This window comes from Lissotriton vulgaris, chromosome 1_2, assembly GCF_964263255.1.
Source record: "Lissotriton vulgaris chromosome 1_2, aLisVul1.2, whole genome shotgun sequence".
NCBI classification, from domain to species: Eukaryota; Metazoa; Chordata; class Amphibia; order Caudata; family Salamandridae; genus Lissotriton; species Lissotriton vulgaris.
Window position 1 is genome coordinate 125,943,268 of NC_141686.1, and position 17,075 is coordinate 125,960,342.

General features: G+C 42.1%; 1 protein-coding gene across 1 annotated transcript in view; it reads right to left on the reverse strand.

The window, feature by feature from the left end:
* LOC147734674 (estradiol 17 beta-dehydrogenase 5-like) overlaps nucleotides 1-17,075 on the reverse strand; it is a 399,626-nt gene that overhangs the window by 186,639 nt on the left and 195,912 nt on the right. Inside the window, exon 5 of the mRNA XM_086952968.1 lies at nucleotides 2,360-2,437. Within this exon, the coding sequence (XP_086809094.1) occupies nucleotides 2,360-2,437 (78 nt within the window). The remainder of the gene's footprint in view (nucleotides 1-2,359; nucleotides 2,438-17,075) is intronic.

The window sequence follows — 17,075 nt, forward strand, 5'->3', positions numbered from 1 at the left end:
TTCATGCACATTATATGGGAATGTCCTGGGGTTGCCCGGTATTGGACACGCGTGCATGACGTGATGAACGAGGTGACTGGTGTGGCCCTGCCGGCAGAGGCCCGGCGATGCCTCCTCAATATTTGGGGCCCGAATGACTACAGCGTTGCCCAGACCCGTTGGGTCACCTTGGGCAACATGGTGGCCAAAAGGGACATCGCTCAGAAATGGGGTGCGCCTGCTCCTCCCTCGCTCAGCTTATGGGAAACCAACATGGACTGGTGCATGCTGCGTGAGAAGACGGTGTATGTGGCCAGGGGCAAACCTAGAATGTGAAGGTCCGTATGGGGAGCTTGGAACTCCTATAGAGGCGATATTTGCGACCCCCCTGTGGAGATAGACTCCGATGTCCAACTGTCCCCGTAGCGCCCCTTACCCGTGGTTCCAAACTGGTTATCCTGAAGTGCTACTCCCCACACAACTTTCTGTTGCTGTTATTATTGCGCGCTGTCTAGGGTGTGCAGCCCCTGACCTCCTCCCGCTACACAAGTCCACTATCTCTGTGCCGTCCTCAGCCTACCTTCTTCCTCTTTTTCTTCCTTTCTCGCTTAATGCATACTTCTTTTTCTAGCCTTGAGGCTTTCTTATTTCTTGGTTTATTTATTCCTAAGTTCAGCACTATCTGAAAATTAAACCTGATTGCTTCTGTATTATTATTATTATTATTATTATTACATTTATTGAGCGCACAGCTACCCGGAGGTTTCCCGGCGCTTGCATTGGGAACCCGTCCTGGCTTTTCCCTGTGAGATAGCCCCTACAGGGCATCCCCAAGGTGACAGTATTGTACACAAACCTACCTGCTACCTCAATGCTGCCTGGCCTCCGGGATGTATGGCTGAATAGCGGTGTACTTTTTCTATAAATAAAGGTTTTCCAAAAAAAAAAAAAAAAAAAAGTTTGTCTTAAGACAAACTTACGACAGACTTAGGACAGACTTAAGACAAACTTAAGACAAAATCCTAACTTCTGTGTATACCAAAAGTAGTAAGTACATTCTGTGAATGCCAAAAGTAGTAAGTGCATTCTGTGAATACCAAAATAGTAATAAGTTTAGGATTGAGTCTTAAGTTCATTCTGTGAATCGGGCCCTGAATTTTTAGTTAATTTATCACAGACATAGTGCTGAAAATCGCTCCAAAAAGATGCAATTTTTTTTTAAATTTCTTCACTGGGGGAGAACCCCCCTTATTGCCGTCGAGGTCGCTCGCTGTGCTCGCTCGCATACGTTGATCCAGTATGCATACGCCTCACCAGTTTCAAATTCCACCAGCCGCCACTGTTTAATCTACATATGTGCCAACATCAGTAACATTAATGTTTTGGTTATATATTATAAGGGATTGTACCAGAATACCTTTCACCATTCGAAAGTGAGTAGCACCATTGTCCATTCTTAAATTAACTTTGTTCCAGGGAAAAAATGATAGCAGAGCCTTTAAAAAGCCTACCAAATTCTCATACACAAGCATTGGAGATTTACAATGTCATCAAATCTCTTACAAAAATAATGAAATGACCATATATACGAGAATAAGATCATTATATTGAAATGCTCTCAAAGACACCAAGAAATATACAGTGACTAGTAGCAAATGGTCCTATTACTGTCCAAAACAGCTTGTGATCTGGTTTACGTGCCTCGCCAATGGACACAAATTGTCCTCAAGTGTTATTGAAACTTTCAAACAATTAAATATGATCCCTAAATATCGATTAAAGCACCCAAAATTGTCAGTATGAAAAGTCTAAATAACAAAGAAATGAGTACGAGTATCAGAATCGCATTGCCAAATCTCCATTCAAGGCCTTAATATGTCTGTTTAAAATTCATAAACTGATCATGGAAAATCAAAAAATATCAGTTAAATATTCCTGAACATCAGTATGAATTTTATAAATTTTCAAAGTAATAACACCAAAGTAGCAGCATGAAGCACCCAAAACTGCCCATTGACTGTGACAAAAAAGTCAGCATGAAAGCTTTAGAGAGAGACTGACAGGAGCCGAGGTGGCCTAACTATATGAAAGCTGAAAAACAATTGTGGCTGAATGGAAGGGATGAGGCTCTTTAGTGACAGTGTATGAGGGATCCACAGAGTTTCTAAGCTGCACCTCCATCCTAATGGTTAATTCAACTTTTGAGAACCCGTTTACCAAAGTTCTCATTATAAGACTCATGTATAGTGTTCATTTTGCAAACTGAAATGACAGCTTGTTCTGATAAATAAACTCACTCTATGAACTTAAAGTCCAGCATTATGAGAATGATGCAGTGATGTTTAATCTTTCAACTGTTCATGGATTTATATATCCATACCTGCCACGTGTCCCGCAAGTCAGTGTTGTCGTAAAGGATTTTTCCATTTTCATCCTGTGGGATTAGGACATCTCCAGGCTACAAAACAAAGAACAAATCACAAGACATTAGCCGATGATCTGATTTATCTTTTGGTTAACAACTTTTTTATCCCTGTTTCTTGATAGAAAATGGATTGTTCCCACGTGGTTTACACATTAGTTTGAAAAGTTAAGGCTTAATATGAATATGAGCTCGGTCAATAAACAGTAATATATTTTATCAGTAATAAAACAGGTCTGATTGACTTTGCTTTAAAACCTAAAGGGAAAATCTGGTAATTGTCACTACAATATTTCTATTGTGGTCGGATGAGATATGCCAGTGTGTCACACTCAGCCTAGTCCTGGTAGCAGCATCTACAAACAAATCTTGTCAGGTAGATTGCCAACGTAAGTAGTGCAGTCTACTACTCATTGGCAGATGTCCTAGCTGATTACAGATAGTCTCAATGAAATAAAACATTCCATTAAAACCTCTACACAGATTTTCACTTTGCACAGAATGGGATCTTAAACTTGGGCAATTTTTTTTATTCTTTGCCCACTAATGTTTTGGGAAGCTCCTGATTTTCGTACTCCATGAAGGTTGCAAAGATTCTAAGATGTCTTCCCCCAACCAGTTTTTTCCATTATTTAAAAGATAATTTTCACTCCTGTGCAGATTTAACTTTTCCCGGGTTTTTTTATGTACTAATGAATAGTGCAGTAGTAGCAGTAACAATATGTTTATTAGGATTCTGGTATTTTAAACAGTAGGATCTTTTTTTCATTCTCATTAAAATTAAAATCACATCATGTGCCATTACAGCCAATAAAAAGCCTACCTAGCCCACATATTACATCGAAAATTGTACAGAATATAAAAAAAATAATACATCCCTCTTCCCCCATAAACCACTAATAACAGGTTTTAAAAATCATCTCCTTGATATCATAAATTATTTACAATCCATCAATACATGTACATTAGAACAAGGTACCCTTACCCACAGCCACTATTTCCATCTCCATCTTGAAGAGCTTTAATTTATCACGGCGGGTGTAAACTAAGTTAAGCCCTATTTGGAATTTTGTTAATACATTTATCATTGAGGGGTTGGGTAACTCCGAGACATAATGTCACACGGTTATAACATTAGTCTATAATAAGCTCCATTTGGGGTATTCTTTTAGCATTCCAATCGGACACTCATACCACACACTCCACTCAAACCACACAGGGTCAGTTCTCCAGTCACCAGGAAGTCAAATGTAAATTCTGTATTAAAAAAGTTTTTTTTAGTTTATTAGGTAGGTTCAAGAAAATATAAACGTAAATATCATTTATCAATAAAAACACAAATTGTAATTATAACATAAAAAACTCCACAAGGATAAAAATCATATACACAGTGTAAATAGATCTACATTCATACCAGGGTAATCACATTCACAACAATTGGTATTTTCATCACATCATCTTATATGTATATAGTACATCACACAATAAATGTCATAGGAACTTATTTTTCTACGAGTAGGATAAAAAGCTATGCGTTTCGGAGGATTACAGAGATCCAACCTCCTTCTTCAGACTTGCTACTAATCTGTTCCGACACTGTTATCTACATACAAATATATATGTTTAGAAAGGATAATTCAGTATTGTGACATAAAAATGCATTATATAATTTTTAAAAAACTACTATCTTAATCCGTCAAATACAGGGATAGTACCATGATATTATAACACTTCTTATTATGTATTCCTTAACAGTATCATCTCGAAAAGATGACATACACTATTGAGTTGCTGGCACTGTTTACCTAAGGACCCAACATACAGTATATTCATGTTGTATGTATTTATGTATACATCTTCTTGAACCAACCTAATAAACCAAAAAAGCCTTTTTTAATACAGAATTTACATTTGACTTCCTGACAACTGGATAACTGACCCAGTGTGGTTTGAGTGGAGTGTGTGGTATGCGTGTCCGATTGGAATGCTAAAAGAATACCCCAAAGGGAGCTTATTCTAGACTAACGTCTTTTAGGTGTCCTGTCCCTTTGGTGTAGTTGGACCCCTCTCTCTTTTTTAGAGAGACAGTTATATCCTGCCAGGTCTTTCTTAAGTAGGAGGTAGAGCTCTTTGTGGCCAGGTGCCTTAGATCTCCCAAACTGGATTTCATAGTGTTTCTTTCATTTAATCCTTTCTTAGATAAAAGTAGTGGGTCTTGCATCACAAAATAATTTTTTTTAAATATTGAGCTATCCAGTTGAGGCATATCCTTCCATATCTTGTCCACCTTAATTAATTCTGGCATATTTGGTCAGTGCACCGCTTTGAAAATTTTAGGTTAACTGTTTGCGCCAAAACCGTAAGCCAAGATACATCGCTATACTGTTCCAAGATTTCAAGTTAACTTCTACTTTTACAGCTTGAATCATTTCACTTAAAGTGAGGCCTGGCAGATTTTGTAGATATGTGCCTTCTGTCTTATCCCAATCAAAGTTTGAACTAAGGCAGAAGAGCTCTTCCCATATAACGTTGGCGGAGAAACTGTGGTGTTGTAAGCAGTAAGCACTGGATACAAAGAGGGGTCACTCAAATCTTTTTTTAATTACTTTATAACGCCTACAATTTTTAATGCCTAAATACATTCTCCAGTTTAATTTCCTATTAAAACCATCGCAAATAGCCTATAAGAAGAGGTCTCTGCTACGATCAGCTTCACAATAAATCATATAAAAGGCTTGCATTATTTTTCCTATTCCCAAAATGTTTGTTTTCTCTAGGTTTATGGCTGGGTAATTTGCCTCAGAGTATTTATTAATGGCATCTGTTGCAAATAGTCCTTTTTGCAGGGTCACCCCTAAACGTTTTGTCTTCCTCCTCCTACTTTTGACTGAATTTGTTTTGTTGGCCTTAGGACCCTGTGCACTTTCGACTCCTAACCTTTGCAAAAGAGCATGTGCGCTCCCTTCTAAACATGGTTATATTGGCTCATATCCAATTGGTATATTTAATTTACTGATAAGACCCTAATACAGTACACTGCTGTTAGAAGTGGGTTTTCTGGTTGGCAGAGGTATGCACCCTCTCCAAGCAGGAACCACTACTCTAGTCAGGGTAAGCTAGTTATCACACTAAAAGATAACCTGTGCTTACCTATGGTACCATGACACAAAGCAGTCAGGTTTATCTAAAGAGGCAATATGTAAAGTTTTTGTGCAACATACACACTCAGTAATACCATGAAAACCCTCAAAAGTATTCTACACAGGGTTAATAAAACATAGATTGTATTTCTATGAGTAAAACAAGACCAAAACACCAAAAATCCAATACGTAGAGTGGGAGTTATGAATTCTTAAAGATTAAATAAAAAATGTAGTGCATAGAAGCAAATAGCGCTTAGGGGTTACTTGAGTTCGGGCTGGGTAAATACAAAGTTCAGGCAGACCGCGATGGAGGGCAGGCCGGCTACAGGACTTATGCAGCTCACTGTGAAAAAGTATCTTGGATGGAGCAAGCATTGGCATTAGAGACTTGATGATTCAGTTCTGATCGACGTAGGCGATGAAGGCTTCTTTGAAAAAATGTAAATGTAAATGTAAATGTATAGGCATTTATATAGCGCACTACTTACCCGAAGGGTCCCAAGGCACTTCGACCGCTGCGAAACCCTTCCTGGCTTCCCTGAGAGATGGTCCCTTAATGGGTATCTCCAGGGTGAGACCAGGCATCCCCGGCGGTCTGGTGGGGCCGTTAGTGAAGATGAGGCAAGCTAGTGCCCAGAGTTGCCGAGTGTGATCGCTGATCAGAGTGGGCACCGAGGCGAGAGAATTATCGAGTCCGCTGACCCTGGTCCAGAAACCTGCTGCCCCGGGAATCAAACCCTGGTCCCGGGCCGTCCTCTGCTCTCGGGTCTGCCGCCTCTAACCAGTGAGCCACACTACTTCACTCACCCTTTCAGAATGTAGGCACTGCAACATCATCGAGCCACACTGTCCGTCATCGTCAAGCCGCACAGGCCTTTGAAGGATGCTGTGGAATATCTCCCGCCTCGGCATAAAAGGACAACGCACCGGTTCCAATCGGCACAAAGCCTTCACTGCTTTGAAGTTGATGGTACTGGAGAGCTGAAATCCCCTTTCAAGGGCCTAGGACTCGATAGGCACTACTTAGCAGGGCAGGACTCACGGATGACAGAGTCCAGGTGCCGTTGCAGAGTTGAAGGAAGTCTTTGATGGCCCTGAGACTCTAGAACTGGGGGCAAGTTATCAAGCCATTGAAGTAACTCTTGGTACAAGTGAGATGGATCTCGTCTTTGTCATCAGCTGGGCAGAGATCAGAAGGCAGCGGGAAGCACAGCAAGGCAGAAAAACAGTTTTTTGCAGTCAAGTAGAGTGTCAATTCTTGTAGCACAGCAGTCTTTACTCCTGGAAGGGTTCTTCACTGGTCCAGTAATGTACTGTCTTGGTAGGGTCAGAACCCCAGTTCTTATACCCAGTTGTTCCTTTGAAGGAAGGATGTCTTTAAAGAAGGCCCTTGAAGTGCACAGGTCCTCCTGTCATCCCAGCCCCGTCTCAAGGCTATCAATAGGGTATAATAAGCCCTGTGTGTGGAAATTAGGCCACTGCCTGTTCAGGTGTACCAGCCCCCCTCTCTTCCAGCACAGGGAGAGCTATTACAATGCAGATAAATGCAGATGAAATCTCTGCCACACCCACCCTTCCAGTGTTTGTGGCTGTCTAGAGGGAATATACAAAGTGTAGCTGTCACTCGCTCCAGAAGTGTATTGGAGACAGGCTGCAAGGCACACTGCTGGGGGCATTTGAAAAATTGAAATAATTGTAGAATGACTTCGTAGTGAATGTAAATCAATAGATAAAGTTTGGAACAAATACTTCTACAGAAAATTCGGATTAAATTTGGATTAAATATGGAGTACAAGATGTCTGTTTGTTAACTATAAGGATCGATTCCTGCACAATGCAGTGCGACTGATTGGCGCGTCAGGCACGTGACTTTGTGTACTTTCTATAAGTGCCATTTCTAAAATAGTAAAGTTAAATCCAACTTTACCATTGAAGAGGATTTATAATTAACATTTCAAAGATATGAAACATGATGCAGCTACTCCTTTCTAAGCAGGAATTACAGTTTAAAGGTGTTTAATGGAATTCACAACATTAACCTATGGGAAGAGTAGGCCCCACAGTAGTAAAAAATGAATTTGGGTGTTTGTCATTACCAGGACTGATTTGATTTTAAATTTAGCAAACGCAAGAAGATGATGGACAGAGTGCTGAAACTTTTCAACCGCTCTCCCTCAGTCACAGATCTGGGTTTGATCCATTGTTCTTTTGCCCATTATGCCACCCCAGTTTGGACCCAGCCATAGGCAAATCAGTATTGACCCTGCTCCTTTTAGGGACCGGCCAGCTCGTACTGCCAGGCCATATCCTCCCTGGACAGGAAATAAGCATCCAGGGACCGGTTTTGGGGTTTCACCCCTCATCAGCCAGGCTAGCTTGAATACAGTGGCACAGTGAGCAAGGGACCCACGTCTGGGGATACCCTTCGCCACTTAGGGCGAACATAGCAAATGTATACAGCTCAACAAATGCCTATTGCCATCAAGCCACTATCGTCAGACCAGCCCATCCAATCCATCAGGGAATCAAACAGATACGAGGCCAAGAAGACAAACAGCCTATACAATGTACAGCCAGGTTTTTAATGCCTTTAGAAAATGAAAATGCCCTTTGATTGAAGTCAAGGAATGAGGGAGCGAATTCCAGAGTCTGGCTGTAGCAACTGAGAAAGCTCTGTCCTCCCATGTCATCTTAGGTACTAAGGGCAATGTGACTAGATTGCGATGGACAGATCTCAGGGCTCTGATTGGAGTGTACCAAAGGAACAACTACCTTATCCCAGCAGGGTAAACTTTATGAAGAGCCTTATGTACCATACAGATAGACTTCCTGATATGAAGGCAGTGAAGCACACGCAGCACTGCAGAAGCAGATTGATGCTTAGGAATATCAAGAACAGCCCAAGCAAGAGCACTCTATGCTACCTGCAGTTCAGAGTTGCTATTGATGTTCGAATCTAGAAGGAGAGTGTTGAAGTAGTCAATTCTAGACATAACCAATGCCAAAGCAACCTGCTTCTGTGCTGAGATGGGAATGAAGGGAAAGATTTTTTCAGCATTCTTATCTGCCAGAAGTATGTAGCAACTGTGCAATTGGCCTGACCATTAAGGGAAAGCTCAGTATCTAGAATCACTCCAAGAGTTTTAGCCTTATCTGATAGGACAGGCAAAGTGCCAAAAGAGTCTGGCCACCACGCATCATTCCAAATTGAAGAATGTGATCCAAAGAGCATCACCTCGATTTTCTCTCCATTGAGTTTGAGGAAGTTTCTTCCCATACATTCTGCTCCTGAAGACATACAAAGTGAGAAAATAACTGCTGTGGCTGCAAAGTTCTTAGGAATCAACACAATAATGTGGGTGTCGTCACCGTAAGATATTGCATGCATCCCATAGGAATGGATAATGGTGGCAAGTGGAGAAACATATAAATGAAATAATCTAAGGCTCAGAGACTGGCTCTGCGGTACTCCACAAGCCAAGGAGAAGACATCAGAATAATATTTGTTCAGCATGACCCTATGAGAATGATAGTTGAGGAAGGAGGACAACAGTGCCAAGCCTTAGCTGTGATGCCCATCTCATTTCGGCCTTCAAATAGTAGGGAGGGGGAGATGGTATGATAGGCGCCAATAGGTCTAGTAGGATCAAGACCACGCCTTGCCCCTCATCCACTAACCACCTGATACAGTCTGTAGCAGCTATGTGATGTTGCCAGAAACCAAACTGTGATCTGTCCAGCCATCCCTGGTCTTCTGCTGGCTTTATCAGTTGGACATTTAATTGTCTTTCCAGGATCTTAGCAGGCACTGGAAGGAGCGAGACTGGATGATAGTTCATCCACTCTGTACTATTAAGATTTGGTTTTTTTTAGAAGAGGCCGGGCCACCGCCTCCTTCCATAGCTGTGGATAGCAGCCAGAAGAGACTTCCTTATTTATTACAGATGAAAGAGGGTGTGCCACGGTACCAGCTACCATATGAAGCATTGCAGGCCAGCCACCTCCAGAGATGAACCCGATTCAGTGTTAATAAGAGGCTTTTTCACCCTATTCAGGGGTAAGTGGCGGAAATACAGTAAGCTGGTTGGTCTCTTGATCAATGGTAGGCGGGATGTTGCAAATATTCCTCTGATGCTCACTAATGAGAGATCGCAGCATTCTGTCTCCTCTTTTTGATTATACAAGTTCATCATAGATATTAGTAATTTTAAGCTGGAAAAAAAGCAGCTAATTGATTATAGAAATCTTGCTACCCTACATTCCCTCCATCTGACGGGGGAGGGGAGCTGTTGCACTACCTGCAAAATTTCTCTAAAGTATGTAGTTGAAAAGATTTTATTAGTTCAGTATGCTAATCTTTTCTCTTTAAGAGCTATTTTATATTCCCTAATCCTACTCTTGTGAGCAACTCTTTCTTGCTCCTCATAGGACTTCCTCCATACTCACTCCTGATGACGGCAAACCTGTCTAAGAGCTCCCAGTCTCTCCTAATCCCCAGCACGGTAGGAGAATTCCTCCTAAGCTTCATCTCCTGAATGAGGGCTACTGTATCAATCGCTATACCCAGCCAGGCCGCAAAGGCCTCTGCACCCTTGTCTGTATTATCATGTATATCCAAGGGTATATGATTTGAAGCACTAGCTAAGGCTTCTGCAGATACACCCCTCCAGATTCTTCTACCCCCCCTCCCCTTGGTAATAGATGAGCAGCTTTTCACATGTGAGTGGGGAAGTGTCAATGAGAATGACACAGGTCCATCCATGGTCTGACCAACCCAGAAGGGACACGAACTGGAATATTATCCAAGGATCGTTTGTAAATATACCATCTAGGGTATGTCCTGCCTCATCTGTAGGTGCTGTTACCAACTGGGACAGCCCCTTTTTTTTTCCTTTTTTTTTAAATTTTTTTATTGTAAACAGGCTGACAGAAAAAGAAAAAAATACATATATATATCCAGGACATAGAAAATATTAAGAGGAAATAATTAAATATACAGAGCAAATAAATGGGAAATAAGAAGCACTAAGGGTATCATTAAAAAAAGCAACAGAAGATCATATACATACAAATTCATAGAGCATCAGGAGAAAAGTAGCTAATACATTTCATAATGAGTCAAATAAAAATAGAGCTTGGCAAAGTCATATCAAGTCAAACAGCAAGTTCCCCAATTTCTTTCAAATTTGGCCAATGAGCATCCACCCCTTGTATTTGCTAGGGCAAGTTCCATGGAGTGTATTTCCATTACTAGAGCCCACCAATCCCAAACAGTAGGTGGGTCCATAGCAATCCAGGCCCTTGCGACAGTTAGTTTAGCACAAGAGATTAGTATAGTTGCCAAGGAGGATTGTGGGGTTGGGGAAATATTACAATCTAGCAAAATTAAAGAAGCAGTAAACATGGGCAACCCAATCTTCTTAAGTCTGCAAATATCTTGGACCCTATCCCAAAAAGTCTTAAGCTTGGGGCAGGAGAATAGCATGTGTACTAAATTAGCAGCTTCTTCGGAGCATTTGGGGCATTTTGTACGATCTGTGAAATCAGGATTAGGGGATCACCTAGAGATTCTTGCAGGAGTGTAATAGAGCATACAAGTTGTTCTAAACTGCTGTAGCCTGAGATTAGAGGATCTAACTAGCTTATTAATATTAGACAGCGAGTTCTCTATTTGTTTCACAGTAACATTTAGGCCGAGTTGGGCCCCCCATTTTTCCATTAGTTTAGACAGGTCATTTGTTTTGTATTTTACTAGTAGCTTATACGCCCCACTGATGACTGATTTAGTTTTTTTAGAATATAAACAGGTCCAAATGTCACATTCTGTAATATCTCGAATCTTTTTTTTATTAATTAAAAAATCATGAATCTGTAGATATTTATATCTGGCATGTTCCGGTAAATCGTATGCTAATTTAAGCATGTTGAAGCCAGCAAACCCCTGTGGGCCATATAAATCGGCCAGAGTATTAATTCCCTTCTCAGCCCATATGTTGTTAATATTATTAGAGAATACTCTTGGGAGACCTGGATTGCCCCATAGTAGTAGCTTTGGATGGAAAAATGAAGTCCTACTATAAGTCAGTATGTTTTTCCATATCTTTACTATATCCCTGACCGTCTTGAACCTTACCCTCTTGAAATAATTAGGGTCATTTACTCTAAAGAAAAACATGTTTGACTCTTGTTTCAACATAAATTGATGAAAAAATATACTTCCCCCCTTATGAAGTAAAGAACGTAGTCGTAAAAAAAATGAAGACCAAAAACACAACTTAAAATCTGGAAAATTAAGCCCCCCCTCGTTCGTAGTGTTTTTCAAGTATTTCAATGATCTTCTTGCTTTTTTGTAGCCCCAGATAAAACTATTAAAGATGCCATCTAATTGTTGAAAAAAACGGTTATTCAGTGCTTGCGGGATCGATCGGAATAGGTATAAGAACTTAGGTAATACCTTCATCTTAATAAGATTGATTCTGCCGATGATATTCAAAGGTAACCTATGCCATTTCTTTAAAATTAAAGCCGTGGATTTGATTAGCTCGTTATAATTAATATGATTTATTTCTCGTATTTTGGCCGTCATTTTGACACCAAGATAGGTAGCTACCTTACAAATCTCTGGAGTAGCCGTGGATGGTGAGTAATTGGCAATAACTTGCGTCTTCTGTATATTAAGCCTGTAACCAGACACTTTCCCAAATTTAGTAGCCTCTAATTTAATTCCTTTTAAAGCCTGATTTATATCGTGTGTATAAACGGCAATATCATCAGCGTAGGCAGTCGATTTGAGCTCCTTTGAGCCAGAGCTGAAAGGGACAATCAGGTTTTGGGAGTTAAGAGCCATTAAAAAAGGTTCTAAAGAAAGAGCAAATAAAAGAGGGCACAGCTGGTGCTGTTACCAACTGGGACAGCCACATACCATTAAGGGTCACATTTATTGCCATAAGGTCTTTATTAGCGATCTCTTCGAGGTGAAAATTAAATTCACCCAGAATGGTAAACCCCCTATTTACCATGTAGGGTTCTATAAGATCCAAAATCTCATTTGAAAAGATACTTCTAGGACCAGGTAGCCTATAAACCAGCATTCTCGCGAATGAACTAGTATCAGATAGTTTAAGCTTAAAATGAAAGGCTTCACAGGAGCTAGTGCTCAGAGATTCAATATGGCATTGATAACAAGCTTTAAAAATCACTGTCATACCCCCTCCTGACCTGCCCACTCAATCCAATTTAAGGATAGAAAACTCTGGCTGGATAGTAGCAACCAGATCTGGATCAGAGTCCATAATTCTGTAACAAAAATCCAATCTCGGTTGAGTGACACGAAAAAATCAACGGACTCCACTTTTATGTTTAACCAAGGGTCTTGTGTTAATGTGAAACCCTTTACATTTAGTCCCTGACTTGTCAGCTTTAGGCCCCTTTATGTTGTCAAGGATGGGTGGAAATATTCAGTTGCTGATCAAATTAGAAGAGCCAGTAAGATGCGGATATTGCATCTTAAAAACACAAGCCCTGCAGCTACAGTAGCGTAGCTCCAACAGATCGAGTAACGTGAAAGCCACACAAGGGTTAAGCGCACCCTTGGCATACAATTTCAGATCATCTCTAGAGTACCTAATACCTGGAGGCAGGCCTTAGTAATAAGATCCAGGGGTCCGGATGCCAGGTACATATGGCTGTGGATGGGAGCAGATGGACCATAGGTGTTCCTTCAGCACGTCAGCAGCGAGACCACTGCACGCGTCCACAAACACATGCCCCTCAAATAGCATCACAAAAACACTAGAGCGTGACTCAGAAAAATGGCCCCCAAAATCAACTAGGAAGTGGGCATCAAGTAGCTTCCTTACACTTGGAACAATTCCTAAATGTTGCAAAGAAATGCTATGACAACTGTATAAACAATGTTGAGAATGTCAATACAAATTATACCAGTGGCTGCATTCCAATGAACGTGTATCATTACTGACGGATTCACTCCAGGTACCCTGCCCATCCATCAACACAGAGTCAGACGTACGTAGTCAGGCAGGTCCTGCGAGCCACACCCCTGCCTAACGAATAACAAGTCACAGGTGAGGTCTCACTAAACACAAAGACAAATGCGCACCCAAGGAAAACCCTGATCGATCCCACACATAAATAGTTGCACCACAAACAGGTCAGAGGAAATAGGCCCCAATAGAATACGTTGCTTATTTTATCAAAGGATACTGGTGGAAGGAAGGTTGTATGTGGACCCCCATAGGGTCCTGCTGGAATTCTGTTTGTTTGCAGTGTTTTTATGGCAAGAGTCAGAAGTCTCATTGCGATGTTATGTATGAGGTGACTCTTATGAATTCAATAGGTTTTACTACGGACTGGGGTCCTGTGATCACAGGGAGGCCGTTCTGTGGCTCCTGTGACCTGGATGTGACCATGACTGGGAGGAGGCCTCTCACTTCATTGGACGATGTTCCATGAGGCCCTGTGAATATCAATCGACCAGCAGTGTGTGGTTGGTGAGCCTATCACTGCACCTGGTGAACAGCCTGCGAAGGTCATTGATGGTGGAGACCCTCTTCCCTAAATCTGGGATATTTCAGACCAGTCGCCTTCGGCTGGGAAGCAGGGGTTTTTTGTCCGATGGTATGCTACTCCCGCCACTTTGGAGGGACATTATCTGATGAAAAGACCTTTTAAATGTGTTCAAAATAATCTGGGAGAGGAGGAGGAATGTTTGGCCCACAAAGGGGGTCAGGTGTGCAGCTAAAAATCAGCTTATCACCCTGGTGTATTTCTCTTTTGGCTTGATGCCAAGTTTGTGCATGGCCGACAGGGCTCTGTGGTCATCTCAACCCTCTTCTCCCAATTTTGTGAAAACCCTGGCTTCTATCACCATTTTAGAGCTCTAGAGGGTCCTTCATTCGGAGGAGTGTAATGGATGTCTGCTATCTTGCTGAGGAAGAAGGTGGCAAGCGAGTCGCACAGGTCTTGTGAAGGTGGGATGTCATTTGTGTTGAAGTAGGGGTTGGAGAGTTGTATTGTTATCTAGGCGGCCTTTGAAGGAGGCCCTTTTGGCGTATCTGATGAGGTGATGGTGTCTGCGGGTGACTTTCTTGTGGGCTGCGAAGCTGTCCGGTGTTCGTTCACGAAGCCAGTTCTTCTCTAGCTTTCAGCAGGTTTGCTTGGAGGCCTGGAGGTCTTCAGTGAACCAGCTGGCTTTCTTGCTGTTGTGGCTTTTGGAAGGTTTCTTGAGCAGGGCAAGGGTGTTGGCGCAGTCGTTTATCCACTGTCTGAAGTTGCGGGCTGCGGTGTCGGGGTCGGTTGGTTCGGCAGGTGGGTTCTGGGCGACGGTGGTATTTAGCTGCTCTTTGGTGACTTTGCTCCAGCAGCGGTGGGCATCTGTTGGGTGCGGCGGTGCTTGGTGTGTTTCTGGAAGGTGCAGTAGCTGCAGTGATGGTCGGTCTAGTGGAGTTGGTGGTGTGGATGAAGGTGACATGGGATTTTGCAGAGAAGATGGGGTCAAGCGTGTGGCCTGCGGAGTGGGTGGGTGTTGTGACAAGTTGTCTGAGTCCGAGGTTGGCGAGGTTGTTGATCAGGGTGGTGGAGTTTGTGTTGTTGTTGTTCTCAAGGTGGAAGTTCAGGTCCCCGAGGAGGATGTAGTCTGTGGAGGCGAGGTCGTGTGTGCTGACACAGTTGGCGATGGAGTCGCTGAACTGTGGTCGGGATCCGGGGGGTCTGTAGATGAGGGTTCCTCTGAGGGTGATGTTGGGGTCGGTGTGGATCTGGAAGATGTTGAATTGTGCATTGCTGAGCTAGTTATATCAGATGTCCCTTTCCACTCTTCTGAGAGTGGATGTTTACTTTGCTCCTGCCCGAAAAGAGTTAGACTTGTGGGTAAATCCGTTTTCATTTACCTGACTGAATTCTAACTTGAGTCTGGGCCCGATTCACAGAATTAACTTAAGACTAAATCCTAAACTTACTACTATTTGGTATTCACAGAATACACTTACTACTTTCGGGATTCACAGAGTGAACTTACTACTTTCGGGATTCACAGAATGAACTTACTACTTTCGGTATTCACAGAATAGATTTAAGACTACTAACTTTACGTCTGCACTCGGGCCGGAAATTTCGGCCCGGAGGCGGAGCTTCTGGCCCTGAGGCAGAGCTTGTAGCCCAGAGGTGGAGATTTCAGCCATGGCTAAATCCCCACCTCTGAGCCGGAAGCTCTGCCTCCACGTCGCTGCAAGCTCCGCCTCCATGCCGAAAGCTCCGCCTTAGGGCTGGAAGCTCTGCCTCCGGCCCGCAAGATCCGCCCCCAAGCCGGAAACTCCGCCTCCGGGCCGAAAACTCCGCCTCCGGGCCTGAATTTGCGGCCCGAGTGCGGACATAAAGTTAATAGTCTTAAATCTATTCTGTGAATGCCGAAAATAATGAAAAGATTGAAAAAGTTCAACATTTTAAATATCTGGGTATTACCCTCAACACTAAAATGAACTGGAAACCACAGTTAGATAAATCTAGGCTATTACTAATACAAAACCAAGCTCCCATACTTAGAAAATACAAGAATAGCTTTGTTAGAGCAGTCTCGCCAGAAATTGAGCTATTTAAGTATAAAGCTCAATCGGCCACTCTATACGGTGCAGAACTGTGGGGCCATGTAGGAAGTGATGCCTTTTCTGTACAAGAAAATAGTTTTTTTAGACAACTTCTAGATGTTCCAGGTTGTACCCCTTTAATTCCCTTATTTTGGGATTTGAATATACGCCGTTCAGATGACTATGCCTCCCTACGCCCCTTGCTATACTGGGTTCGCCTATGGGCTACTGACGAGCTAGTGGACTACAGAGAAGCATTAAAGGAAATAATGCAAATAAAGAATGCCACTCGGTTGTCCTGGTTAGCCCACATCGAAAGTTGGTTTTTAAAACTAGGCCTATATAGCTTCTGGATAGACCCTAATTCCCTCACCCACCTTTCAAAGAAACTTTTGAAGAAAAGGTATTGGGAATATATCCATAGTTGCACTTTACAAAATCCTAAAGTTGGAAAATTGACCCTTAAATTCTTTGATGTAAACATCAAAAGTAAATTTGAATGTTTCATGGACGAAATTCTGCCCGCAATGGCTAAATCATTCTATTTAAAATATCGCTATGGCATTCTACAAATTAAATCTAGAACATCAAAGTGGGTGTGTAACAAGGGGTCTATAGCAAACACTAAAACTGATATGTGCAAACTGTGTGATATGGGTGTTAGGAAGGATGAGGCCCATGTTTTATTTCTTTGTCCTGCATACCTGCTAGCCAGGAAAAAGTGGATCAAACCTATTTGCCTCCTTCTTGAGTTCCGGAAAATTGAAGAAGGGGAAAGAGTGTTTAAGGGGGATACGTCACAGACAATAGTATTTAGTCTGAGTCGTTTCCTTCTTGCTGTGGCAATAGTCAGGAAAAGATATGCCCTAAAAATGTAATAGCACCATCAGGAAGCGTACTAATAAGACATTAACTGGTTTTAAAAGTTCA